The 26,653-nt window shown below is 43.1% G+C and overlaps 1 protein-coding gene across 1 annotated transcript in view; it reads left to right on the forward strand.

The window, feature by feature from the left end:
* MGLL (monoglyceride lipase) overlaps nt 1-26,653 on the forward strand; it is a 62,260-nt gene that overhangs the window by 16,014 nt on the left and 19,593 nt on the right. The window contains exon 2 of the mRNA XM_009700595.1: nt 4,402-4,508. Within this exon, the coding sequence (XP_009698897.1) occupies nt 4,402-4,508 (107 nt within the window). The remainder of the gene's footprint in view (nt 1-4,401; nt 4,509-26,653) is intronic.

Below are 26,653 nucleotides of genomic sequence, written 5' to 3' on the forward strand. Positions count from 1 at the left end.
TACAATTTTCTCCTGCAATTGATTGTGGAATTGCATCTCTAAATCATTGTCCTGGTACGGCAGAGGGGGCAGAGATGGCAACATGTGCCCAGCAATGAAGGAAGTGAGAACCTCTAAAACTGGTTCTGCTCTTGCACCTCAAGCTGAATTCCTCCCTGCGAAGCTGCTCCCCACACAAGAAGTAAAATATTAGAGGATGTGAAGTTACAGTGAGAAATATGGAAGGGTTGCAGACAGCTAAAGCTTACATCAGCTGGTGACTTCTCCGAGAGGCAGGACAGAAAGACAATATATTCGTATGGGCTTGTGCACACTGACTTTGCATTGCAATCTTGCCTCTACCACTCCTGACCTCCCTGATTCGGGAAAGGTTGTTTGCATCTGCCTTGAACTAACTGCATGGGTGGCATCCAGGTATATTGCTTAATTAGCAAGCTGCAACTGCAACACAGGAGGGACTGATACCAGTCATGGGTGACCAGCACGGTGGAGATGTGGGAGCAGGGACTGGTCACCTTTTGAACAGTAAAGACAAATGCTGTCCTGCCCTCTTGTTTAATAAGTAACTGCATCTGTTTGCCAAGCTGTGCAGTACCAGGAGGTAGAAACCTGCAGTGGGGAGGGAAGACGAGGTGGTGAAAGTTATGGGAAGGGAAGGGCGGGGATCTGTGAAAACTATCTGTTGCTTTTGCTAACAGCAGTCAATAAACTGGTTTCCTTTAATAGGCATAATTGTTGTTGCACTAGTTAGGTGAGAGCAAGCATGTGGATGCTTACGCATGCTCAGCTCACGGCTTGGCTTTGTGTGAAGACACACCTGCTGAGCGTGAGGAAATGGCACTGTCGTGTGATTAGGTGCTTTCTTGGTCAGATGCCAAAGTAATGTTATTTCAAGATGTTCAGAAATTACCGTTCCACCAGCTGAAGTATCTAAAGATACATCAGGTTTCCTTGCCTGTGGTTAGAGAGATCAGGGTTAGCATGGGTTCAGGCACAGGTCAGTCTCCACAGGAAAGCTTTGCACGATGTTTTCTACCTGAGATGTGCAGGTTTCCAAGGATTTCACCAGTTCAATTGCAAAAGCTGGAGGTGAAGAAATTTCTGCCCAGGATCAATTTGATACATGGCCAATATGCAAGCCTTCTTTAAACAAAATTTCCATTGAGGTCATGCACAGAGGCACTGCAGTCCTGCAAAATCTTCAAGCCTGCAGGGTTTCTGTATTAATTTTAAACAACTCTCTTGAAAGCAGTCTGTGATATTCTGTCATTCCAGCCATTGTGGTAGGAAAGAGCAGCCTGCGATTCGAGAGCAGGGTTGTCTGCAAAAATGTTTACATACAGTAAAGAACTGCTGTCAGTCAATCTAATCACTTGTATTTTCATGCCAGCTTGCTAGAGAAAATATGTTGAACCATGTATTTGTTATACTGCCTTCAGGTATTATTTGCCAAATCTAAACTTGTTTTGTAATGGAAAAATGGGAGATTAGGTGAAAGAGCCAAATCCTTCAATCCTTGCTCAGATGATACTCATACTAGTTTCAGTTTTTCAGGCTGTTGTGTTTAATGTATGGCCCTTGTGCTTAGATCCAAAAGCTGGAGCTAAAGCGCTGTGTAGATGTGACCTAGTTCTTAGACAGTAAAGCCACTCGCTTTTTATTGAACAACAAACTGAGCTACTTCTGTTGTGACATAACAATTTGGAAATTTTACTCCTTGTTTATGTATATTGATAGGACAAAACTGTCAAAAGTATCTAAGTCTTCTCGACAGCTACTGCCATTAGGGCTCTTAAGCCACAAACAGTCTCATGAATTTTATTCAGTATTTTGCAAACAAATAATAAGCCAGGTCTCTTCCTGTGGTGTCCAAAGGCTCAATTCTACCGCGCCTGGCATTTGTTGTGCTATATGAGAGAAGAGGTTGCAGGAACACCTTACCTCTCTGAGGCATTGAGGTTTTTTTCTTTTCTCACTCGTTTCACAGAATATGAGGGGTCTGAGCATCTAGCAGGATGCTGTCAGGTAAAGTCGTGGTGCTGCATCAGTGTGGATGAAAGCAAAATTAGGGCTCTGCTGTCAGGGGGGATGAAATAACAGCAAGAATTTCCTGGCAGAGATCTCTTTGCCAGCTTCTTATTAGGTTTCATTCACTTGATGCATTTCAGTGCATAGACTCAAATGATATTTCTCTGAGAAATGAAGGGCTGTATTCAGTCAGCAAGTTACACCTTAATCTCTGTGCCTAGTCAGCAGAAAAATATATAGGTCCTCTAAAGAGTAATCAAGGGCTTAAGTAAGACACTGAGCAGGGAAGCTGCCAAGAGCCAGGTAATAGGAGGTATACAGCAGAGAGACTTAGCCTGGCTGAGTCTGTTGGCTATCAAGGTGATGGGTACATAGGAATTTTCTCTCACATTTTCTTGGTTTTTGCATCAGCATCCTGTGCACGCAGTGCCATTGCTTGCTGTACCGCAGAGTCCAGACCCTGCGGGTTGACAGCCTGGCTTTGCTTCACCCCCTGCCCTCCTGCTGCATTTCTGAATGTTTGGCATCCCACGTCTGGGATGACTCTTTAGGTGACACGGGACCAGGGCTGAGGTACCAGACCATTACGCGTAGGTGGAGTCAGAAGCATTTGGGTGGTGCCTCCAATTTGCAGGAGTATGTATAGAATAATGACTCGCTCTTCCAGCACTGGCCACAGTGTCTCTGTTGGGCTGCCTGCATCTGGGAGAAGTGGGACATGTAAAGCCATGATGCCTGTGCTGCAGAAAGTTAATATTCTCCACTGTGGAATGAGCAGTGTCTCCATTTCTTCAGTATTTGAAGCTACAATATTAGACCTTGCACTTTGAAAATCAGAATGTCTGGCAAGCGCATTGATAACTTGACAAATCTATTGACGGGGGAAGATGACAAAGGAAGAAATAACTGCTCCACACTGATCGTTTTGAAACCTTCAGTGATACTAAAGAACATTTGTAAGGCACAGCAAGTTAAATATGCTACATGACCTAACCTCACCCTTGCTAATTAATATTAGGCAGATACCAGAGCATCTTTGCATTGCTGCTTTTGTGTTTGCAGTATGCTCTGTAAAATCCTTCTGGTTTTGATCGGTGCTCTTTCAAGTTGTCTAGCATGAGCAAATACTTTGAAGCAGATGCTAATCAAAGAGCTAGAGCAGGAGTTTCTACATCATCCAACATCTTTTTTAAGTTTAAATATATTAAGATCAAAGCAGTTTATTGCAGTGAATACACTGTCTAAAAAGGTATTCAAAACCTCAATCAAAATAAAGTTGAGGAATTCACTAGCTGTAAGCTGCTGTCATTATTTCATGTTGTCAGTTCATTTAATACTTCACTGTTAATGTACTGAAAATGTCTAACTTGTAACCTTCAAACTGTTTTGTGGTTGCTGATGTTACAATGACAGATGGTACTTTTAAACAAACAAGTTATGTTTATGTTGCTAAAACTGGATTTTAAATAGTCACCTGTCGAATTCAGCAAACTTCAATAATTTCATTGCTACTTCTGCTATAGTTCTAGTCTAATTCTGTACAAACTTTGTCCAGTAAAAACACTGGGAAAGTTCATTCAACTTCAGTCACTCTCATGTGATGACATTCCAGTAAAAGCAAAGTAACTTTGGTAAAACATGAATCTTCGAAGATAAGTATTTGCGTGTCTTTCAAAAAGAAGTGTCTATTAGACTGGGTTTTTTTATGATCCCTGTCTGTGGTCATACAGTGGCTATGTAAGAGTCACTTTAATCACCAAAGTGAAACAGTTGTTTTGGGGCAGAAACTGGAATTGTAAAATTACCAGAACTGGAGTCAAAAGATAAAATTCCAAACTCCAGCCAAAGTTCTGGACTGTGCTTAAGACCTATTCTTTAGTTGAAATTTCATCTTCAAGAGTACTTTGTAGCATCAGACCATGTTGCAAGTTATAAAGTTAAGGATAATATTTGTATTTGAAACCACAGAGAAATGCTGATCCCAAAAGGAATCAATGGCAACACTTACACTGCAGGAGGAGTGTAGACACCTCAAGCCCACGATGGAGTTATCCAGCTCAAGGGTTGATACTGATGCCCATCTACATCTTCAACTTGCAGCAGACCATGGTGGCAGACAAAGGGGAAACAGCAGTGTCTGTCTTCCATGTGGTCTGTCCCACTACCACCTGGTGAAAACCAGGCTGATGGTGGGTCAGGATGGTAATTGCTTCCCCTCTGTTCAAACCCACCTCAGCCATTATAGACTTGCCTTATATTTGCTGATGTCTGAAATGTTGTTGCTAAATTGAATATGCTGTTTTTACTTGCAGCTCTGAAGCCTGTGTGGGTTGATTGCCAAGTTAATGATTTATATCTTAATGCTCCATTTAGGGCCCTTGTGTTTATCGCTCATGGCGCTGGGGAACACTGCGGCCGCTATGATGACTTGGCCCAGAGGCTGACGGGACTTAACTTGTTTGTTTTTGCCCATGACCATGGTGAGTAGCCTAAAACAGTACTTGATTTACAGCAGCTCAGGATTTTACTGAAATAAATGCCATTAAAACTACTCAGCAGTGAGAGAAGAGTCAATGAAATATTTAGACCTCGGCATAAATGAGAAAGGGATCATCTGTTGCTTTGTAAAGATCTGCATATTGAAGCTCTAAAAAGCTATCTGTGTTTACCTTGAGTTTTCCTCAGCCTTGTCCTTTGACATTACTGCTTGTGCTATTTTAACCTCTCTGTAAGGGATTATTTCTCTTTCACCTGTCTCTTGAGGGATGAAGAGGTATGTGGAAGTGGGACTAGGAGCCATTTCTGCTGGATTCATGGTCGATGTCCTAAATGATCCCAGAGGGGAGGCTGAAATGACAGCATAGCTTTCATATACCAAGACAACTAGACAGCTGCACCCTTGGCACATGGAGACATCGCAGACCTTTCTTTGGACACATCTCCACAGTCCAGCAGAGACACCAGAGCTGTCTGTACACCTCTCAGCTCTGATGACAAAGCAGCTTGAGTGCATGCAAGGCTGTCATAAGACAGCAACACCACTTCAGCCCTCAGCCAGTAGGTCTGGACGATGCTGTGCCATGTAGACTTACTGTCTTGGTCTCTTCTGGCTTGAAGATCTCTGCTCTGTGCTCCATTCTGAGCCATAGGTATGCTGAGTATCACCAGATCTCCTGTAGCACATGAACTGGGATATCCCGATAACATATTTGAACCATCTATCCTGGTTCTTTGGTAGCCTCCTCTCGTTGACTCTTGCAACTTCGTGACTTGTGCTTGGAAGTCTTTGCTTTGTTTTTATCATTGCAGATTGCTGCCTCCCTGCAAGAGTCACTCTAGATATTAGAAAAATGAATCAATTGGATTAGTGATGGCAGTGGACAAATGGCAAGGCCAAATTCTGAGCTGACAGGTTGAAATGGGATAAATCTCAGTTAGTGTAAATCTGATCTCCTTCTGGCAGATCATCCACTGACATTGGAAAGTATACTGCAACACATTGGAAAGTATATTGCAATTTACTTGGCTGAAGCTGAGACTCAAACCTGCCCCTAGATCTCCTCAAAGACAGGACTGCTTAATTTGAACTTGGAAGACCCTGAATGCATGTGAGGCATTGCACCATTTAGTCTGCGAGAGTAAAGGAAAAACCTTAATGAATCCAGGTAACGAAGGCTTCCCCTCGCACTTGATCTCATGACTCCCTTTCAGTCACAGCACTGCACTTGATGTGCAAAAATGAACCCTGTATTTTCCCTGAAAAAGACAATACCTAGTCCTCAGGACAGCTTGCAAGGAAAATAAATGAAACCCATGTGATTTTTCTGGACAACTGATCACATGCCATATTCAGAGCTGGCTTTACAAAGACAGATGACCTGTGCAGAAGTATCATTGCTGACCATATGAGTCTCTTTCTTGCTATATAGGCACAATATTTCTAAGTGCTGATTCGTTCATTTCAATATACTTCCTTCTGACTTGGATGTAGGCTAGCAGGACTCTGAAGTAATCCCATTAGAAATTGTCTCCGTTCCTTTCTGTTTATCATTATGGCATAGAGTTCGTGAGAAAGGTGATGCAACGGGCCACATGTGCTGTCCACGCTGCAGCTGCCATTCGTAGAGCACAGACAACATATACAAAAAGTTACTGAACTCCGGGACACACAAGCAATTTGTTCGGAGCCACTGTGGGCCTACAAGGGACTGTGGTTCCTCACTGTGCCGGCTTAATATCGTGCCTTAGTTCCTCATTCCCTTAAAACTTGATAAAAGTTTTAAGAAGTAGAGTTAAACTAACATTATTTGAAGAAACAAACCTAGAAGAAACGATAAAACATTGTATTTATTGCATGGATTTGATACAGAGGATGCCTCTTCTGTTGATGGAGAAGGGCCTTTGGGGTGAAGGTTGCTGTCAGGCATGTTTTGTGCTGTATAATGAGACAGTTATTTGCTTTCTTTTTCCTTGAATATCTTTTTGACTAGAGAAGCATAAGTATTTTGTGGGTTTTTGCTATAGACTGATGTTGTTGGATTAATTAGGTCACTTCAGTTAGTAGAAATCTGATTGCTCAGGCCAGTTAACAACTTCATTCTCCCTGTCAAACCTACAGCTTTCTTTGTAAATTCAGTTTCGTTTTCTTCATCAGCAATGGGGAGAGGGTAAAGAGGAACCCAAAAGCAGAACAATGGAAACACAGTTGTGTTACACAAAGAGCTAATTTAACCGAGCCTAGATTCACTGTAAGTTAGAAAGACGATTAACATATTTTAGGCTCTGAAAAATAATCTTTGCACCTAAAGAGGTAAGCAGTGAGGATAAACTTTGTTTGATGGAATACAGGTTACAGCCTGAGCTGAATGCCAGCAAGAGCTGAAGGACATCAACACTTCCATTGCCAAATTTGCTCAGACCAGATTGGGAAGTTTATAGTTTTCCTCCACCATTTTATCTGTTCCAGATCACTTCAACAGTGTGTTACCCCTTTGCGTCTCATCCTTTGGATAGCTTTGGGTAATATTAATTATTCAATTGTGTTAGCAAAATAATTGCTTTCTGTTCCCCATCTCTTACAGTGGCTCTTAGTCTTATGAGTTTGGCATAGATTTCCTGACCTGGACATTTGTTCTGGTTCTGGTATTCTCATGGATAAAATTCCCAATATAAGCGCATTATCCATGAGATTATTAATGCAGTTCCACAACGTGACTAGCATGATTTCCCAAATGAGATGGGAAGTTACTAGGGCTGTAGTATGCATGACTTAACTGATTTATATTGTGTCTGTCCTTCAGTCAAAAGAAGGAAAAATAATTTCCATTTATATTGCTGAGTCTGTAGGAGCTTACGCACTGGCTCTAAATCTTGCTGAATGCCGCTCTGTCCCACTGTTTCCCGTTATGTGAGGCTTCAACAAAAAAGTTGGCGCTTCACAGAGTAACAGTATTCACCCAAACTTGTGTCTTAATCTTGCCCTGTATAAGGTATCACTGGCTCAGTTCTCTTAGTATGTCGGGATTTGTACATTTACTCTTTAGGGGATTTCATAGTAATCCCAAGACCACTGGACCTCATAGATATGTATTAGAAATTTTCCACAGCAGTGATGAAAATTGAATTCCAGAAGACCTCTTAACCCTGCCTTACATTTAATATTATTAAATTGCTTTGTTTTATATCAATCCCATGAAAGAGGAAAATGGTATTTTTTTTGTAATACAGCATTTTTTTCCTGTGGTCTTTTATATGGTGTTTTTAATAGGCAGTTAACCATTTCCCATGATTTCTGGGTTTACTTGGTGTGCAGCTGCATGAAGGCAGAGTTAAGGCTGCTGGGATGACCTTGCTATGCATTTCTGCAAACTTTAGGTATTTTGAAATGACATCTCATTCTTTCAATTTCTTTTCTGTATTACTATTATTTTATTATGGCAACATTCTGATGACAGAAGAAAGAGATAGACAAACATATTAGGTTATTGGCAATCAATTTAGGAAAGCCCTCTGAGAAGGAATACCCGTGGGAGATACTGTAATTCTTCGGTCAGTCACAGGCAAATTGCGAGAGCCAAGGAAAATGAGAATAAAAGATAGAGAATGTGGCTTTGTTTTCTCATAGCAAGCATTTTCTATTAGTAAAGCACATGATGTTCCAGCTATCCTCATCTCTCTTCCTATCACATCTTATTTGCCAAGATCTTTTTCTCTATGGTTGCATTACATGGTCAGGGCCCAGAACAACCGCAATTTCACCTTCAAAAGTACATGTCAACTAATAGCAGTTACAAAAGCATTTCCAAGATGCAAGGGCCACAAAAATGTATTTACTTCTCTTACACTTTTAACAGTAGTGGCATCAGTCTACTTTTTCACTTGGACTTGCTGGTGCTTCTTACGAGTAACATGGCTGTCTAACAGAAAGATGAGGAAGGTGAAATGCTTAGCCCTAACCTGGCAGCAGTTCCTAGCCCTTAGATTTGCTGGAGGACAGCCCCTCCAACCTCCCTCTCTCTCCAGGCGGGATAAACCCTCTACGTGTCCTCGTACATGGAGACCTCTGACTCTTTGACCCTCTTTGAAGCTCTTGAATTTCCCACTCTCGAGTTATACGTATCATCAGATCAAAGCAAAGGGAAAGGCTGCAGCTCTAACAGCTTATTCATATTCCTTAGATGTTTCCAACTGAAGTTCAGCTTTCTTTTTCAGCCCTGCTGCTACTTTGTGTGTGGTGAGCATTTCTGATGGGTTCGCAGGTCCCTCTCAGACACCTACTGCTGCTTGCGGTCCCCATGCATTTTCTTAATGTTTTCTGTATTTAATGAAGCATTTATTTCTAAAAAGTAGAAAATAGCTGAAGCAGAGATTTTTTAATGCATCAAATATTAGCTGGTTTTGCTTTTTTTTCCAAGTGCTTGCTATGTTGTTCTTGCAACTGTTAAAAGACCATTTTGTTGATGAGAACAGAAAGCTTTTATTTATTCATAGCACTGGGAAGGATTGATCTACACAGAAAGGTTAAAAAGGACTAAACATGGTCAAACTGGGAGGGGGGAAATGACCAAGAAGGATGTCAGCATTAATAACAGCAAGAATGAGGGTAGCACTGCGAGTGAGAAGTAACAGCTCATGCACAGCAGCACGAGGGAGGGTTCCTGGAGAGCAGCGCTCCCTGATGATGTGGTAAGGCTGGCTTTGGGGTGATCTCCAGGGAAGGAGTCAGGAAAGCCTTGGCAAGCGTTATTCGGAGCTGGTTTTCTCTCAGAGCAGCACAACTGTTCCTTGGTGACTGTGAGCAAGGCTGGGTGTGGGCCCACTTACCCATAGCAATCTGTTCTCTTTCTGCTTCCTCCGATTGACTCCACCTCACTAGAGCAGGAAAAGTTTAAACTGCTTTTCTGCAGAGACATAGGAGAGAATGGCACTCATTGTTCGCATTTTCTTTGATGAGGAGGCTTACAACAGGTTGTGGGCATTTTTGTTTATTTTTTTCCAGCGAAGGGCTCCTGGCCTTCATCATAATATGTGAACATTGCTAGGAAATAAAATGTTCCATATACAGTACTGGAAATAATTATGGCTGGGGACACATTAGCATTTGCAGGAGTGCAAAATGACTGTTCTCCCCATGAATGCTGTTCTCATTCATGCCCTCTGTAGCAGGAAGAACCTCACACGGAACTGGGATTTGCTTGCACTCGAAGTTGCACTACCTGAACCATACCGGCAGCCATGCTCTGAGTAGTTGGACTACTGCTGATGCACTCATCCTTAGACAGATGCTCTCCCTGGCTAGGAAAGAGAATATAACACTAGCCGTGTACCTGTATTAGTGCATCCTCTTTTGGGCTTTTTCTGAAGTGATGAAAGTTGTTCTCCCAGGAGAAACTCATAGTGCTGCCCAGCCCCATGCATAAATACTGGTCCTGAACCTACTGTGTGCTGTAGGCAGAGCTCCCGTGGTAGGGTAGCATGGCTGGCAGGCAGTGAGATCTGGTTGTGCAAAACCAGAGTGTTTCCTACACACAAGTGTCCTGGGGGATGTAGAAAATGCTGTTATGGGTCACAGATTGGAGTGGTGTCTGCAAGGGCAGGAGGAGAGTCAGAACCCAGCTATCAAGTTGAGTTCTCCTTCTTTTCCTATGTATTTCCTCTGCATAAAACCCCACTCTTAAGAGTCAGGAAAACTCTTGCTTTTAATATTTTTACTAAAGGTTCCAATCTGAAGACTCCTAGCCCATTTGTGTTTGTCAGAAGAGGACTGCTGCAGGGGCATTTGTCACTGATAGTTCATTAGAATTGCCAAGCAAAGAAGAAGTTTCTTCAGAGCTTCAGATTAAACTTTGCAAGTACATTCCCTATGGGGAAATGATCCCTTTTGTTCTTCAAATTATCTCAACTTGTCTGTCTTTCAGTCTTTTATGATAATTGATTTGGAGTAGAGAGAGAGCTGCTAAGGGGTGATTAATCTGTCCCACCATGATACAAGTGTATGGACATAAATATAGCTCTGAAAACTGCTAGATTGAAAGCTCATGACAGAGCAAAAACAACGGGAATATAAGGGAACACTTAAATGATTCTTTGACCCTTGATCCATCTTAAGTGTCATATGGACCCGTGAGCCCTGTCTGGAATTCATCCATTCTCCCCTTTTAACCCAGGGGAAGATTAAGTCGTAAACATGGCTGTGACGTCAAAAACAGGCAGTGATGTCTGCTGCATGGCATGCAGGCAGAGATGGAAACTGAGGGGATATAGCAGAGAAGAGTCACACTGGTCTGCCCCACCTCTCATGTTCTGTCTTATAAGCATCCGCTATGGGTTCCTCTTAGCAGGGGGATCCTGGAGGAGATGGCTCTATGGCCTGGCTGGCAGATCACTGCCAGTGCTGTTTTATCCCTGTTTTGACTCCATATTCGGTACAGTCCCAAGCCAGCCTAGCGGTCTTTGGCCTTTCCTTCTCCAGATGTTGAACGAAGGTAGCAGTCAGGCTTATCTGCCTTCCAGGGCAGCGGCGAGGAATGCTTAGCATGTGCGAGGCACACAGGAGGTGAAACCACAGTGCGTAAGTACAGGGTGAGAGTTCAGATACGGCAGTACACCATGTAATTCCTTAGGCAGTGAGAAAACCATAAGAACCTGGAGCAAAGTGCTCCTATAAAGCAAATAGCTAATGACTAAACTTACTTCTGCCACCCTTTTCTAACTCTGTTTCGGTTGTGGGAATTCTCAAGTGAAGTGGGGCTACACTGTGCACTTCTCCCAACACAGATATGAATTATGAACTTGAAGACCAAAAAGCAAGATTAACTTGAGATGAACTGGTAGACCAGCCTGCCCACCACCGATGAGCTCCAGCCAAAGTGAAACCAGTGGCTTCTCACCTCCAACTGTTCTGGAGCGACGACTGGTATTGTAGCATTGGATCTCAGAGCAGCAGTGACAGCTTGCTAAGGAAAACAGGTCATTCAGTTTGAACCTCTTTTTGAAATTATAGGCAAAATGATTCCTACTGCTAAGATGCAACTTTGCCCATGCATTAGACAAGCTCTTGAACACACTCTTGCAACTGGATAGTGTATTTTCTCTTACTTTCTCCCAGATTGCTGCCTGGAGTTGGGTTCTGTTGGTGGTTGTGAGATCATACCTCTCAGAGGGGCCACAACTCGTGTAGGAAAAAGTGGTCTGGATACACCTCGTACAACACAATGATGCTGAAATGTGCCTGTAATTGTATCAGAATACAGTGTAGCCCAAGGGGAGTATCCTGTGGCACAACAGGCAATTGTAAGTGCTTTGAGATGGGTTTTATTAAAAGGAGGTGCGCGCACTACTATTGTTATTTTTGAGACATTCATGACAGACTTCTGCAGCCCAGTCTTGCTTTGATGAAGTCATCTCAGCAGTGATTCTGTCACTTTAGCGCTTGCCGTTTGTTCATGCTGGGATCACACGGTCCCAAATCTCTGCCTGCACCCCATGGCATCTTTCAGGGTAGTAAGCATTGTTTCCATTTGAGGAGAGCAGCTACACAACAGTAAGAAAACACTAGGTGAATCATGAAAGCACATACCTCCAGCGTCTGGTGCTCTAGAGGAAGCCACAAGATGGGACTTGGAAAAGCAAGTGCAGCGTTTATTTTGTCTTGTGAAGGCAGATGAAACCATGCTGTCGAGCCAGGAGGCAGGTAGACCACAGCAAACTAAAAATGAAGAGTCAGTATCTGACAGTGCACACTGAAGCCGCAGTGGAGTGCTTTGCTTAAAACGTTTGGGTTAGAAAGGGGCAGGGGATACTTAGAGGTGTTTCCCCTCCACTCCACTGAAGGGATGAGACCTTCTTTGTTTCATGGACTTCCCAAGAGTAGTACTGGAGCCATGTTGATGTAAAAGTGAGGAAAACATGGTCCTGCACCTATCTTTTAGGCAAGGAGGTTTGGAAATTGTGAGGAGTGGATACACCTTTAGCATAGACACTTAGAAGCAAGACCACCTGAAATCAGACATGCAGTGTCATCTAATGTGTGCTATGAAAACAGGCCAAACCAAACCTGGGCTGCTCAAAGCAATCTATTTGTTTATCTGACCAATTTTTTTTTTTAAGTCAGATTTCATTGTGGTATAATCAGTGATATAAGACAGGCAGATAAGTTCTGTGCTATAACCCAGAGCTGGATGCGGGCATTGTTTGGATGGGGGGGAACAGCAATGCAGATGCTCCTTCATCACTGCCCCTATATGTGGACATCACTACGTGATAATGTTGGAGTGCAGGAAAGATTGCCAAAGAATGGTTATGGTTTTCTCAGTTCCCCCAATTACTCCTCTCCTTCCAACCGCTCAACCATTTTGTCACTGCTGTAGTTCCACCCTATAACAACAGATTTTTGAATAAACAACAACGTATCATCCAGTCGAACAGGATCTTGGCTCAGATCCTGGCTGAGGTGAGCTTGCTCTTCATGCAGCAGAGGTGTGGTCTGAGCTCCGAGTGAAGCGGAGCTGGGACACCCTTTACTCCAGCCTTGCCCCATCCACTGCCAGCACGAGCCGTTCTCTTTCCTCGCTCCATCAGGTGACGAGAAGAAGGTGCTACAGAGCCAACTCCCCTGGCTTTGCTGCAAGCCCGCTTTGTGAGGGAATCCCTTCTGGGGCACACCGGGGTCTGAGGAGCTGGCTTTTTACTCTGAAAGAAATGGGCCGTGCAATCTGCCCTAGTTCTCCTAATAATTCACCACTTACTAATGAGCAGAGGGAGAAATGTCAGTGGGTCGTTCCATGACATAGTACATCTTCTCAGCAGCTGCTTCTTGAACAAAGCCTCGCTGTTGGCCTTCACACAAGGAGGCGTGAGGCTGTAACAACAGGCCCCAGTGAGAGGGGACACAGCGGCCGAAGGAACAGAGTGCTCCCTTTTGAGCACAACGACTTTGAGCTGTCGGCGCTGGCCGCTTTCCAGACCGTGCTCCTCAACCTGTCACTGTTAACTCTTAACAGACAGACTGCATGACAGAGGAAAGGCATGTCATTCATTCAGGAAACTTAAAAGGCTTCCTTCTTCCCGTGAGGGTTGAGTCCTTCTGTCTTCCCTTCCATGATTCTGCCTCTCAGATGAGAGATATCCTCTGTCATAAAGAGCAGTGGGTCACTAAATTTGTGTGGAGTGGCAATAATGTTGGGACTAAATGCTAGGAATTTTGGACAAGTGGTCCTGATAATCAGGAATAAAACATCCTTTATTTGGACAAAGGGTTCACTGTGGTGAATAAGAGAAACTAAAGCGGAAATAGCCTTGACTGAACTAAGCTAATTTCATTTTACAACCTGTTGTTTTGCTTCTTTTGTCTCAAAGATCTGTGCAATTGTCATCTGTACCCAGTCTTTACATATATAAATTAATCCCCATATCAAGGGTCAAATTCTGCTTTCACAGCTGCTCAGGTAAATGCAGGATAACTCTGTCACCGTGTCAGAAGGCAGGTTCAGATATGTAACTGGTAACTGCATTTCCTGTTAGTGAAGGAGGGTTGGCAACCTCATGTAAAGTTTTCAACAGCTTACTTGTTCTCCCATAACCAGCTTTGCTAGCTTCAGGCGTATGTCTGCATGCAAGATGGTTGAGGGTGGAAGGACAAGGACCAGATGGTTATTAAAGAGCTAAGGCTGAGAAAACACATCATTTCATGTTGCTAGCTATGTCCGTTATCTGGGGCTACTGGACAGACATCAGACTTGCTTCAAACTTTATTCCAGAGGTCATTTCCTTTACTGACTTGCATGGCAGGATGTTAGTTCATATCAGCAAGGACTTTGGCCTGAAGAAGCATCAGAGGAATCTGTATTCTTCAAGGGAAAAAAATAATAAATAGATGTTGTATGTACTATCAGTGGACCTTTTTCATTAATGGTATGGATCATGGGATGGAGAGCACTTTTAGCCAGTTTACAGGGGTACCAAATTCTGCAAAATGAGCATATACTGGAAGGCTGCTATTCACAGGGACCTTGACAGACTGAAGAAGTGGACTGGCAGGGATTTCACGAAGTTTCAACAAAGGCGCTTGTGAAGCTCTGCATCTGGGGTGGAGTAACCCCATTCAGCATTAAAGGTTGGGCACTGAATGAATAGAAAGCAGCTTTGCAGAAAAGGAGCTGGGGATCCTTGCAGACAAGTTGAACATGGGTCAACACTGTGACTTTGTGGTGAAGAAGGCCACCACATACTGAGCTGTATTGGAAAGATTATAACCAGCAACTCAAGAGAAGTGATTATTCTCTTCCATTCAGCATTTTTTAGACCACATCTGAAGCGCCGGGTCCAATTTGCTCCCCAGTAAAAGGAAAACATTGACATACTGGAGCAAGGCCAGAGGAGGGCTGTCAAAACAATTAGGGTACTGGAGAACAAGATGTACAAGGACAGGCTGATAAAACTGTATTTATTTAGCCTTAGAAGAAAAAGCTAAGAGGTGATCTTATTGCTGTCTACAAGTCTCCAGTGGGAGGGTGTGGAAACAGCAGAGCCAGACTCTTCTTGGAGGTGCGCAATGATGGGATGCGAGGGAACTGACACAAGTCATAGCGTGAGAAATCCCAATTATGTACAAGGAAAAATGTTTTCACCATGAGGGCAGTCAAATGCTGGAGCAGGACTCAGAGAGGTGAGGGAATCTCTAGCCTTGGAGATATTTAAAGCTCAACTCAACAAGGCCCTGAACAACCTGGTTGAATGGGAAACACTTTTGAGTAGGGGCTTGAACCAGGTAATATATCCCTTCAAGCCTCAATTATTGTTTATGAACTAAAGAGCATCCTAGCTGCTAGCATTTGGGATGTTGTTTCCAAAATTAAAGGACAGAATGTTTTGAAATGGGTGAAGAAATGACCCTCTTAAAAGCAGACTTTAATGGTATCTACAATTAGGAACAGCTTCATCTTCAGGCAGATGCTTTTTGATATCTTTGCACAATGCAAAAAAGGGAGCGTGTTTATTTTCACCTTTACAGGGATAATTTTTCCATAGCAACAGCATTTCATTAATGTGACTAGCTTTCCTATTGTTTATTTGTCAGATGTATCTAATTTGGAGGAGGTTGTTTCAGAAGCTAATTAGTGATGATTCCTCACCTATAAATGTATCTTCATACAGATGTGGAGTTTGTCATTCTATTGAGTTAAAAATGACTGTTCCAAGTTACTGAACACCATTTGAAAAGTACAGAAGAAAATATATTTTGTGTATATAACTCCTGTTGCATTAAAACATAGTCTGACTTCCTTTGGTACCATTTTAGGTAGATAACAGAGTCAAAGGAGCACAGTCCATCTCAGGTTAGTGTCTAGTTCAGCACTAACCTGGAGGAACAGTCTTACTGAGGAGTGCGGTATTCAAAGAGAGCTCTTACTTGCATCGAGCAAAGGCAAAGGACAGGCAGCTTTACAGAGAGAAGTAAAATGTATAACCAGTCAATAAATGGCCTAAAACTGCCATTTCATCTTCATTTTTAATGCAGTTTGTGCCCTACCTACGTTGGAAATTACTGAATAAACTTGCTGTTGCTGAACTGAACAGCTACAGTCTTGGGGGAGATTATTCACTCAGGCAAGCCAAACTTTTCAAAAGTTCAAATGAGAGAATTGATTTTCCTTATAACATAAGTAGCGGTCTGAAGTCATGGAAAGACTCACTTAAGCTGCATGCATTTGTGTGTTTTGATCAAAACTGGGGCAGTCACATTCTATTTTTCACCAAAAGTTTCTATTAACAGATTCCCTGGGCCTGCCCCAGGCAAACCTACAACACTGTGTTTGTTAGCGCTGTATAAAATGCCATGAACCGATTCAGGGTCTAAGCCAACAACAGGCTCCTTGCGAGTGAGGCATCAGCCCCCCCCCAGCTTCACAGTGTTTTCATGGCCCATGCCCTTAGATCAGGTTGAGAGTTGGGGCCAGAGTTACGCTTGCCAAAATAAAGGTGCAGAAGCAGCGCATATACTGCTTTTTGTACTTTGCAGTTCTAATGTTCGTTGTTTGATTGTTTATTTGCTCATTCATAGTGTGGCGTGTTGTTATAGAGCTGGTGTGCCTGATTCAAACTGGTGGATTTCTGCCATAACTAGCCCTGTTGATTTTCCTGGGAGTAGTTCTATTTGTTAAAGACCATGAGCCTTTTTAAGGGACTGTCTCACAAGTCCTAAAACTAATAGACATCTTTCTTATTACAAAAGATGCAGAGACTTTTTTAAAAACCAAAATGTTCTCTAACAGCAACTGCAAACAAGACAGAGTATTGCAGCAAAAAGCCCCAGAAGCAAAATAGACAATGAACAAAGGGAAAAATCATACTTTTTCGTTTGACATATTCAGATTCTTCCCTCTCTAATCAGTCTGAGTGTTGCAGAGAAACAAATTTTGTTACAGTGTCTTGTGTTTTCAGTTAATCATGTTCCTCATATTGCACATTCATTTTTGAATATGAAACAGGACATTTATTTGTTTATGAAAACGTGCTTTTATTAGCAGCACAGACAGGAAGACATTCCCTGGGTTATCTAGGCTTTTGTTCCTGCAAATAGCATCCCTCTGCCTTTTTAACAAATGGTCAAAGCTCAGTTTTAACCAAGTTCGTTGCTAGCAAACACTGTTCCAGCTGAGCAGGCAGTTCCAGGCTCCTGCTCCTCTGACTCTTCGAAACTTCTCACTTTTTGTCCCAATGTATTTTTGCCCACTTCAGGGCTGTATGTTTGAGTGCCAATGTTTTCTCTTCTCCATCTATTAGTTACCCACAACATGTTAGTTAAGAGCATTTCTCTTGTGGTCTCACACATTGCCCGTGGAGCCCGGCAGAGCGTTAACTGACATCTCTCACTTATGTACCACATAGCCCTTGGATCTTTCCTGGTTCTGCCTCTCCTTCCCGCTTTGAGGCATCGGACCGATCTCGTGTGTGCCAGACGCCCTCAGCTTTCCCTCTTGCTCCTTCAGGGATGGTGCCAGTGTGTGCATGCCCAGCTCAGCACTGCAGCTTCTCTTTAATTTCAGAATGCCTTTAATTTAAAACCATGTTTATAATGTGATTCTTACGTGGTTTGGGGGTTTATTTCTTAATTGCTTGAGCTCTATATCTCTACACACAGAATAAACGCTTGCACCCTCTGAAGGCGGTAGCTAAATGTCACTAACTTCAGTGAGGCCAGGATTTGACTCATGGGTTTTAAGGTTGTTTTTCCTATTTTAGTAAGAAGAGAACATGTCTTGGACTATTATTTTAGAGAAGAAAAGATCCTTTTAGCTGATAAAGGGGTGTACAGGGAACTATGAGAGTCATGGTTGGTGATTTGGGAGAATGACTTCAGAATTTAAAAAAATGAATCTTCATAATTGAAAGCCTCTGGCGGTATGATCCTCTTAATTTTTGAGCCTGTTAGTAAAGCAAAGCAAAACATCTGGTTAGCTTCTAGTTCACTCTCCAACCCAAATGAGATTTTCCAGCATCACAGTGACATTCCTTTCAGCCTTGAGCATCTTCCTTCTTTATAATAACAAAATGAGGATTGCAAAAGATCTCACAAAACCTAAGGCCATCTGGAAGAAGTCTTACCTGAAGGAGCCCACTTTGAAGTCTTCTGTGCATTCTGGCGGTCAGGGAGCCAGTTGCAGTGGAGGTGTTTCAGTTTCATAATGCACTAAGACATCAAATAAGAACTCGTCAACCCACTTCTGTAAGCAAGAGCCAGTCCTCAGATGATAGCCTGTCTTGGTCTGTGCCAGCTGTGGCCAAATTTCAGTGACCTGATCTAGAAAAGCTCTTTTGCTTGGTATTCTGAAGGCTTCCCTGGATTTCACGTAGCTTTAGATCTGGCCTACAGGCTGCTATATTTCAACAGAGCAGCAGTTTTAGTAGCCACAGATAACTCTTGCAGGTAGTCCTTCCCATTAATCATATGATCAATACTGTATGATTCAGATCAGGATGTGGGTCATTCTGTATTGCAGTAGTAGACTATGCAAGAAGGTGTTTGGAGACCCCCACTTGGCTCTGCCCCAGGTTTGCCATGGATCTCAGGAGAAACACTTCACCTCACTAAATCTGGGGTTACTCATGGCAAAATCCGAACCTGATACCACCCCACTTCTAGAGAGCTTGCAGATGAAAAGCCCTGAGCTCCAAGAATGCAGAACTGTTACTGTGAATGGCTCTTCAGAGCCTGAGAGAAGATTCAACCAGTGAAGAGAGCAGCTTATTAAAATAAAATATCTCGCCAGTATTTAAAGGGATCAGGCAGAAAAATAAGAAAAGTTAAATTGCAAGTGTATAGTCTTTTCTTATGTCCAAATGCTAAGCATTTGCTTTCAGAACTGCTAAGGAATGGAGTTGTGGATGGAAAACAATCAATCATGTCAGATAATTACATGCCAGTTGATTAGTTTGGTAGTTACATGTCCTCTGACTGAATTTGTATTCAGGATTGCACCTGGAAACTTGACCTCTTCACAAAAAATGCAGAAGTTATTCTGTCCCAGCTAAACCTGTGCTTTACACCACCCCCGTCAGTATTGCCCCATGAATGGGAATAACCTCTTTTAACCACAAGGTGAGATTTCCGAGGGCATTAAAACTGTGGCACTCTGGGCCTGGCCTGTGGCACTCTGGGGTTAATTTCTCTGAAGATACCGTCTGCAGATTCAGTTGATGGGGAAAGCAGTTATTCCCACAGAATCTCTAATGCTGGGATTTATTCAGGGCTTGGCAGTACTCTCCAATTTGACAATCCTTGTTTAGCTTCAAAAATAAAAAGTGCTGAATTGTGGATGGTACAAAGACTAATGCTCTCGACCCAGATCACTTAAAATTGACGTTCTCCACACTGCGCTTATTTTCTGGTTCTGAATTTATCAAAGACAAAGCATGCTGGAAGACCCTGGCAGTTTGTCTAATGCTAGGAATGAGCAGCCTGATCCGTAGTGAGGCCAAGTTCATGCTCAGTTCAGCAGAGGGCTGTGGGGAGGGAGAGAAAGCTGGGGCTTTACTGAACTGAGACTGCCTGATATGACCTGTTACTTTGATTACAGTCCCGTGCCTTTTCATGAACCTTGCACCTATCCTGCGCAGATTTTGAAGAGAGCTTTCTTTGAGCGGCAAGTACACCCTCGCTGACTAATTGCAAAATAGCCTGAGATCAACGTACAGGTCTGCAACCTTCTACAGCCCAATGCTTGTACCTGTGCATTGTTTACTGAAGTGCAGACCTGCCAGCCAGTATTCGTTGTCTACTGTCAATCAGCCACGGTTTGAAATTAATAATAGACCACAGAAAGCAATAACCTGCCTGTTTGATCCTGGCTTGTTTGGTAAGTCTATCTGTAGTGAGGATTTCAGAGTTGCAGGGAGGAGAGTTACAGATAAAAGGGTATCACGTGCTAAAAAGCAGCTGAAACAACAACACTGAAATCAATCTCTACCAACAAAGACCAACAGCTTTGCTGCAAGACAAATTTAGTAGAGCTATTTTCTGCCATGCTACTTTCCCCATGCACCATCTAAATACCACCCAGCCATGAGCCAACTGGCAGCCATGGGACTCTGCTCTGGCACACTGGGCAGGGTTGTCCCACCCAGGAATGCTCCCTGCCAGACCTGCTTAATCAGAAGGTTTTTTTCTTAACTGTGTTGCTCCCAGTCGGGTTTGGTAGGGTTTGAGTGAGCTATAGCTCTGTGTGAATGTACCCTATTTTAAAAATAAACAAAAAAACAAAAACAAAGAAAGCTTACCCTTATTTCAGATAATCCACCTGCTGCTCACTCATTGAGCTTGTGCAAAGTGGGTATAAAAAGCTGTCAGCTCTGGGAGAGTGGTATTTCCTTCATGCCTTGTCAGGAACAGGGACAAATCCAGTCTAATGAGGGTGGCACTGCCATGTGGCAATGCGAAGGAGTGAAGCAAAAAGGGAAAATCTCTTTAACTCTGTGGGAAATCTCCTTTTGGGCAGGTTGATTGAGAACTGGAAGTGCAACCCATGGGGAAAACTGACCCTGAATGCAGGAGTTTGGGACCTCTGGTTTGCTAATGACCTTTTGGCAGATTAATTGGTAAAACACCTTGCCAGTGACTTAGAACATGATTCCCACTTTTTAGAAACATTATTATTATTCATTTGCTGATTGCTGAAGAACTTATATAACAAAAAAAAATCTGTGCCAAGATTGCTTTGGAATAGAGAAATGCTGTACTCCGGCGCCAAGAATCTCACAGACTAAACAGAACCCACTGGGAGCCCTTGCTCTATATGGGAACTCGTGGTTATTTTAACATGTAAATAAATTGGGTGAAAAATGGGTCTTTTAAGTTCTTTTTTTTTTGTTATTGATGTGGGTTCCCAGTGGGTGGTCTGCATGGAGAGGAACCTTTTGAAGAGAGCTTGAAAGCGAGTTGTGCCTGTCCCCCAAGACATTCGTCAACAGCATGGAGGAAGTTCTTACATGATCCAGCTTTCATCTTCTTTTCTTCTTGATGCCTAATCTACTGTTAGCAGGGAGGAATTAGGGCTGTCTTCCCTGAGATGAATTGATTCAATTGTTTTCTCAAGCATAAAAATATTCAAGGCACACGTATGGATTTTGCAATGTAACTAGCTCGCTTGATGATGCTGCAGTGTGCTGGGCAAGGCCCCCTGCTCAGAGATCAAGAGGTGGGTCATTAACTTGCAGCGCTCTTTGGAGGGGAACAATCAGGCGGGTTGTGCAAACTCTCAGGCAGGGCAAATGAAACCGTCTTTAAGCAAATAGAAGAGCAAGAAATGAATGGCCTTTGTTAAGGAAAAAATGGAAATGTTTTCTAGTTAAACAAGCTGTCGTTTAGGACTTAATAGCATGTGCGTGCTGGAGAGCCAACCCACATGCCAGTCGTGCTTAGGAATAAATGGGCAGGGAAGGGGAAGGGGAGTGTGCAGTTCCACTCCAGAGCTGGCTTTTTCATTGAAAACCCTGACATTTTGAATTGGTGCCCCAGCTGTTTTAAAGCTGGAACTTGGATCAGAAAGTTAATGCAATGGACTTTCATCCTTGTTTTCATCTGGGAAAAAATAAAGCTTGCACCCTTTTTTTTTTATGTTATGGTACTTAAACAAGAGAAGAAAATTACATACATGTTTTTAAAGCTAAATTAAAATAGCAAGGAGATTATCCTTGGCTGCTCTCCTCTTCCAGTGAGTGTGAAACTCCAGCTCCCATTAGTGGTATCTTAAGTCACATGTGGAGAGCAGAAGAGTCCCTTCTCTGTACTTAAAAGATCAGCAGCATATAAGTCAAGTGAACTAGTGAGACCCTGGATTATTTCTAGCAAAGTCCATGCAACTTTTTCTGCAATATCTGAGCACTGATACTGGTGCTGTGTCACTCCAGAATAAGTCTTTGAAGACCAATTCTGATGCTAAATGAAGTCATCTCAACGATACTTCAGGAAATTATCTGCTCCTCATGAAAGAGAGCAAAACCTCAGTGCAACACTGCAAGAATAAGAGTTAAAAATTATTATAGGGCCTTAAATAAAATCACTTAGTGCCAGATTATAAGACTCCTTAGAGGCACCATAAGTTGTGCCTCACTGATTATATCTTACATTTATATTGTGATTTTCATCCTATAGGAAAAGTGATTAGATAGGAATCATTTCACCCATCACCAAAAGAAACTCTTCTGCAGAGGAACTCCACAGCTGCTCAACCATCTACGCCAGCTTTGTGCAGCATTTTCAAATCATTGATGCCAGTAGCCTAGTAGAGACGGGCATTCCTTTCAGCTGTGTTTTGCTGTAATGTTCTTGAGGGCTGGCTTGGGATATAGCATCGCAGAATGGGCTTAGGAAGAAAGTGGAATACTCTTGTGTATGAGCTTTGTGGAAAAGGAACTGGGCTCCATATTCTGCTTTCATCGGCCTTAGCTGCCACCCGCCATGCCACCGCAGCATCCTGATTTTGTGACAGGAATGACAAAGCTACCCTACTTCAGGCAGCGTGGGAAGCGACGATGGTACGTGCAGGTTTTCGTACTGTCTTGCCCCCTTTCATTACATGGCATCCCAGGAGACACTTCTATTTCTAGTCTGGCCACAGTGACTGCTGTTTGTAAATGCAGCCTATGAAGAGCTCATTATTTTGCAACACACTCAGATGGGTTTTTTCAGCTTGTTTTCATGAGCAACGTGGTGTTCCAGGAAGACTTTTAAGGAACTGTAATTCAGAGCCAAATTCAGCAACAGCATAAGAAATGGGCAAGTCTTAAGCCAAAAGAACCGTGCTTGTATCCATTAGAGATGAATTGGCTCTTAACATTGACAGAAACAGTTTGCCTTGTCGGACAGAATTAATGACTGCTCTGATATGTACCAGGTCATTTTGTTTGTCATCTCTGGAGTACAGAAAACATTTTAAATGGCTTCAGCAAGACGACTAGTTCTCTGCTCCCCAGCAATAAGGCATAAATAATTTTAGTATAGAAAATTGCCTGTTTCTTTTTTTTTTCCTAACCAAGACAACAAACAATATAACTCTGTGTGTGCACTATTCTAAAAATATCTCAGCTCTGCAAATGTGTCTCTGATGTAGGAGGAGAAGGCTTTCAGTTTGCTGCACTCTTTGTGTGAGGCAAGTGAATAAAAACTGTCTAGCAAATGCTGAAAGAAAAATTATTTTCCTAACCTTGAGAAGGAAGAGGGAAGCTGACGGACTTGTGCGTTCAGGACAAGACTCCCTTTTGGTAAGAGGCAGAATCCATCTGTAATTCTTAGTTACATGCTCCATACCTAAAACACCAAGGGTGGAGAGATACTTCTGTCGAGTACAATATCTAGTAGTTTTATAATGTGCCTATTGTCATGGAAAACCCAGTCTACTCACTGTATGGTGTGTACTTACCGGTGGTGTGAAAGAAGGGATGCTGAGGACCACTCAGACAGAGGAGAGCAGTCAAAAGTTACTAAGGATAAGGATGTGTGGAGCTACATTTCAGATCCTTGAGGAACATAAAGATGGAAGCAGTGGTGAGAGGGAGTCCTCTCCTTTTAGTTCCTAATGCTTCCCATCTGACATAGAAGTAGTCCTCCTGGAAAAGCCTTAGACCATAGGCTGGTATCAAATATTCGCAGTGCAGAGCTTGTCAACACCGCAGAGCAGGTTTACTCTGCACTGTGTCCCATGGTCCTGTCTCTTGGTGGTCCCACTCATGGGCTTAGCTGGAGCACTCCACAGCTCCCTTCCAGCCTAAGCACTGCTTTTTCTTCTGGTGGAAGCCAGAGCTGTCGGAGAGGATGAGAGAGATGGCTAAGGCTCGGTCAGACGGACATTGAAAAGCTTACCTCCAAGGTTTAGCTACAAAATACACTGCAGCACAGCAGCTGATCTAGGTGGCAACTTGATCAGAGTCAAGGTAGCATGGCAAATCCTAGGACAGCTTACCCCGCTTCTTCTAGCTCAGGTGTCTCTGTCCTGCCTTTGCTCTCCACCTGCATGCAAAATGAAGAGTACGTGTGTATGGAGGGCAGACACTACTGAATGCCTCCCATGTATCAGACATGATTTGGTTGGGGAATGAAAAAAGGTAGGGGAAACAAAGCCAGAACAGGCTCCCTTACTGTGAAAGTCTGTTCTCAGGGCAAGGAAGCCACTTTGTTGGGTAGGAATCTGCAGGATGAACTCGGAGGTGCTTCCTGTGTGTATTTGTTCTGCGAGTGGAACATTTGCTTTACACGTTACTGACAATACAGACACAGTCTGTTGACTTTTCCAGATGTTGATTGTCCTGCTTTGCAGCTTCTTCCTGTTGTTTTAGTTGTTTGTGTGTCTGAATGGTGGATTAGATGTACTGCTTGTTAAACAAATAATTAAACATTGAGAGCTTTGAAATCCAGTATGTTTAATTAATGAGCTTTGCTCACTTGATGAAAAGGATGTGTACTTGATTCATTACGATACGAGTATAGTTTTTTCAGTAGTGAACAGTTAAGACAATTTGAAGTGTTTACTAGTTCATTAATTTTTTTTTTATTAAGCCTTAAAAAAACACCCAAGCAGAAAATCAAGGCTTCACACAACATTTGCTATGTAAACCCATTATTAGTGTCATCTTGTGTATTGTCTCACCCACATTCTCCATCTATGTGCTTTCTCCTATCTCCTCCTCTGCAAAACTGTGCAGCCTTACAACACTCTGGGATTAGAGTTAATTATTACTTTTAGATCTTGCAGTACCTTGGACCAAGGTCTGTGATGACGCCCTGTGCTGCTGGGTGCTGTGCAAGTTTAAAAAAAAAGCAGTCCTTGCTCAGAGGAGTTTTAATAGATCTCATAAATACAGGCATCAGCCATAATGCCTTGTGACACCAGTTAATCAACTGCTGCGCTGTCTTCCAAAACTGAAACACTCCCAAAAACTATCTGCTTCATCTTCTGCTTTAAGTGTAAGTTTTACCTCCAAGTCTGAATGCATTTCGTATAGGGCAGAGAGGAAAGCAGAGGTGGACAAGGGTTGCTGTCTCCCAGTCTATGGGGTTGGTATAGTAAAATGAGCTACTGAAGTGGTCCCTTCCGATAGCAGCAGGATCGCAGGGTAGGTTGTGGGCCACCACAGCGAGGTCCCCACCTGAGCAAGCTGCCACAAGCCCGGGAAGATCGTGGGAGAGGGATTACATTGGCACATTTGCATGTTGCACACCAGAAGAGCCATCCAAACTTCTGTCACTGGCATCTCCCTCCTGCGGGCTTAAAACCCAGCATTGCTCCTCCGTGTGGGCCATCTGCAGAGTGAAAGCATCTATGAGGTCTTTTAATTAAGTTTTTTTTTTTTGTCCTAAGTCAGAGAGTTTAGCAGCAGGGAGGATGTACTATTTTCATGTCTCTCTCCAGCACCATCACCTGCTGGGGGATGAGAGCAGAAAAGGGTGAGGTGGGCTCACCTTCCAGCGTGCTGCAGTGTCCAACACCAGTGAGGAGCCCATCCTGTCTCCAATTTGGGGCAGAAAACAGAGGCAGAGGCCTTCAGTAATAAAACAAATCTTTCAGAAAGCTACTAAACACGTACTACTAATGTAAATACCCGCTGTTCCAAAAGGCATTTAGGCATTAGCTTCAAATAGACTTGTCAGACTCCAGTAAGCTTATTGATGAAGGAGGCAGTGAAAGAAGAGGTTCTCCAGCCTGAGCTGGTTGTGGGCTCTAACAGAAATTCCTTCCTTTGCACACCACTGTCTGTGCTGTAACCTGCTGCTACTGCAGAGCCAGTGCTGAAGCAGTAAAATCACCTTTTCTGGCCTCCAACAGCTCCTTTGGGAATTGAATTGCACCCATGCTCCAGCTTATTAAATCAGACGCTACGGCATCGAGCCTTGCTGATGGCCCCCTCTGAAATGATTAAGAAGTGTCCTTTCAGTGTGGGACTTTGCGGTGTGGAGGTGGCTCCTTGGCTGTGGCTGGTCAATCATTGACTTTGCAGTGGTGGCAGTTCTCACCTTTACCTACTTCTGAAAACTCCTGGTGCTCCTGTGCTAGTGCCAGTGCAATTCAAAACATATTTATGCTGAGGGAGTAGTAAGCCTGGAGTGCCTGATCTTCTCCTAACTCTCCCTGTTCCTGCTTCTCCCATTTCAAAATCTTGGAGTTACGTATCTAGAGAGGAAAACAAACACAGAGTGTTGGGATCCCAAGGCAGGAGTCAAGCCCTTTCATTCCTCCTGATTGTTTCTACCATCAATTGATTAGGGAGAGCATTTCACCCCACAGATACCTGTGATGCTGTCCTCACTACAATAAAAACGGATCCAAACCATCCCCTTTCCCCCAAAGCTGGAAATATCAAAATATGTGAAAAGTCAAGATCCAGATTCTGCCTGGAGAATTACTGCTCCCCAGGCAGATTTCTCATGTCTTCTCTCTCTATTTTATGGTTTTTCCACAATAAACCAGGAGCAAAGGCTGAAAAAACAACATAGCTCATAATTTCTGCTCTCCCATGACTGTAAGTTTTAAGGAGCAGCACTGAACTCAGCAAATTTACAGCAGCATAGCTGAAGTCAACATTTGACCCTGCAGGTCCCCTGTCACCTCATCTTCCGTAGCAAAACGTTCCTGCT

This window comes from Cariama cristata, unplaced genomic scaffold (genome assembly GCF_000690535.1).
Source record: "Cariama cristata isolate BGI_N322 unplaced genomic scaffold, ASM69053v1 scaffold36605, whole genome shotgun sequence".
Lineage (NCBI taxonomy): Eukaryota > Metazoa > Chordata > Aves > Cariamiformes > Cariamidae > Cariama > Cariama cristata.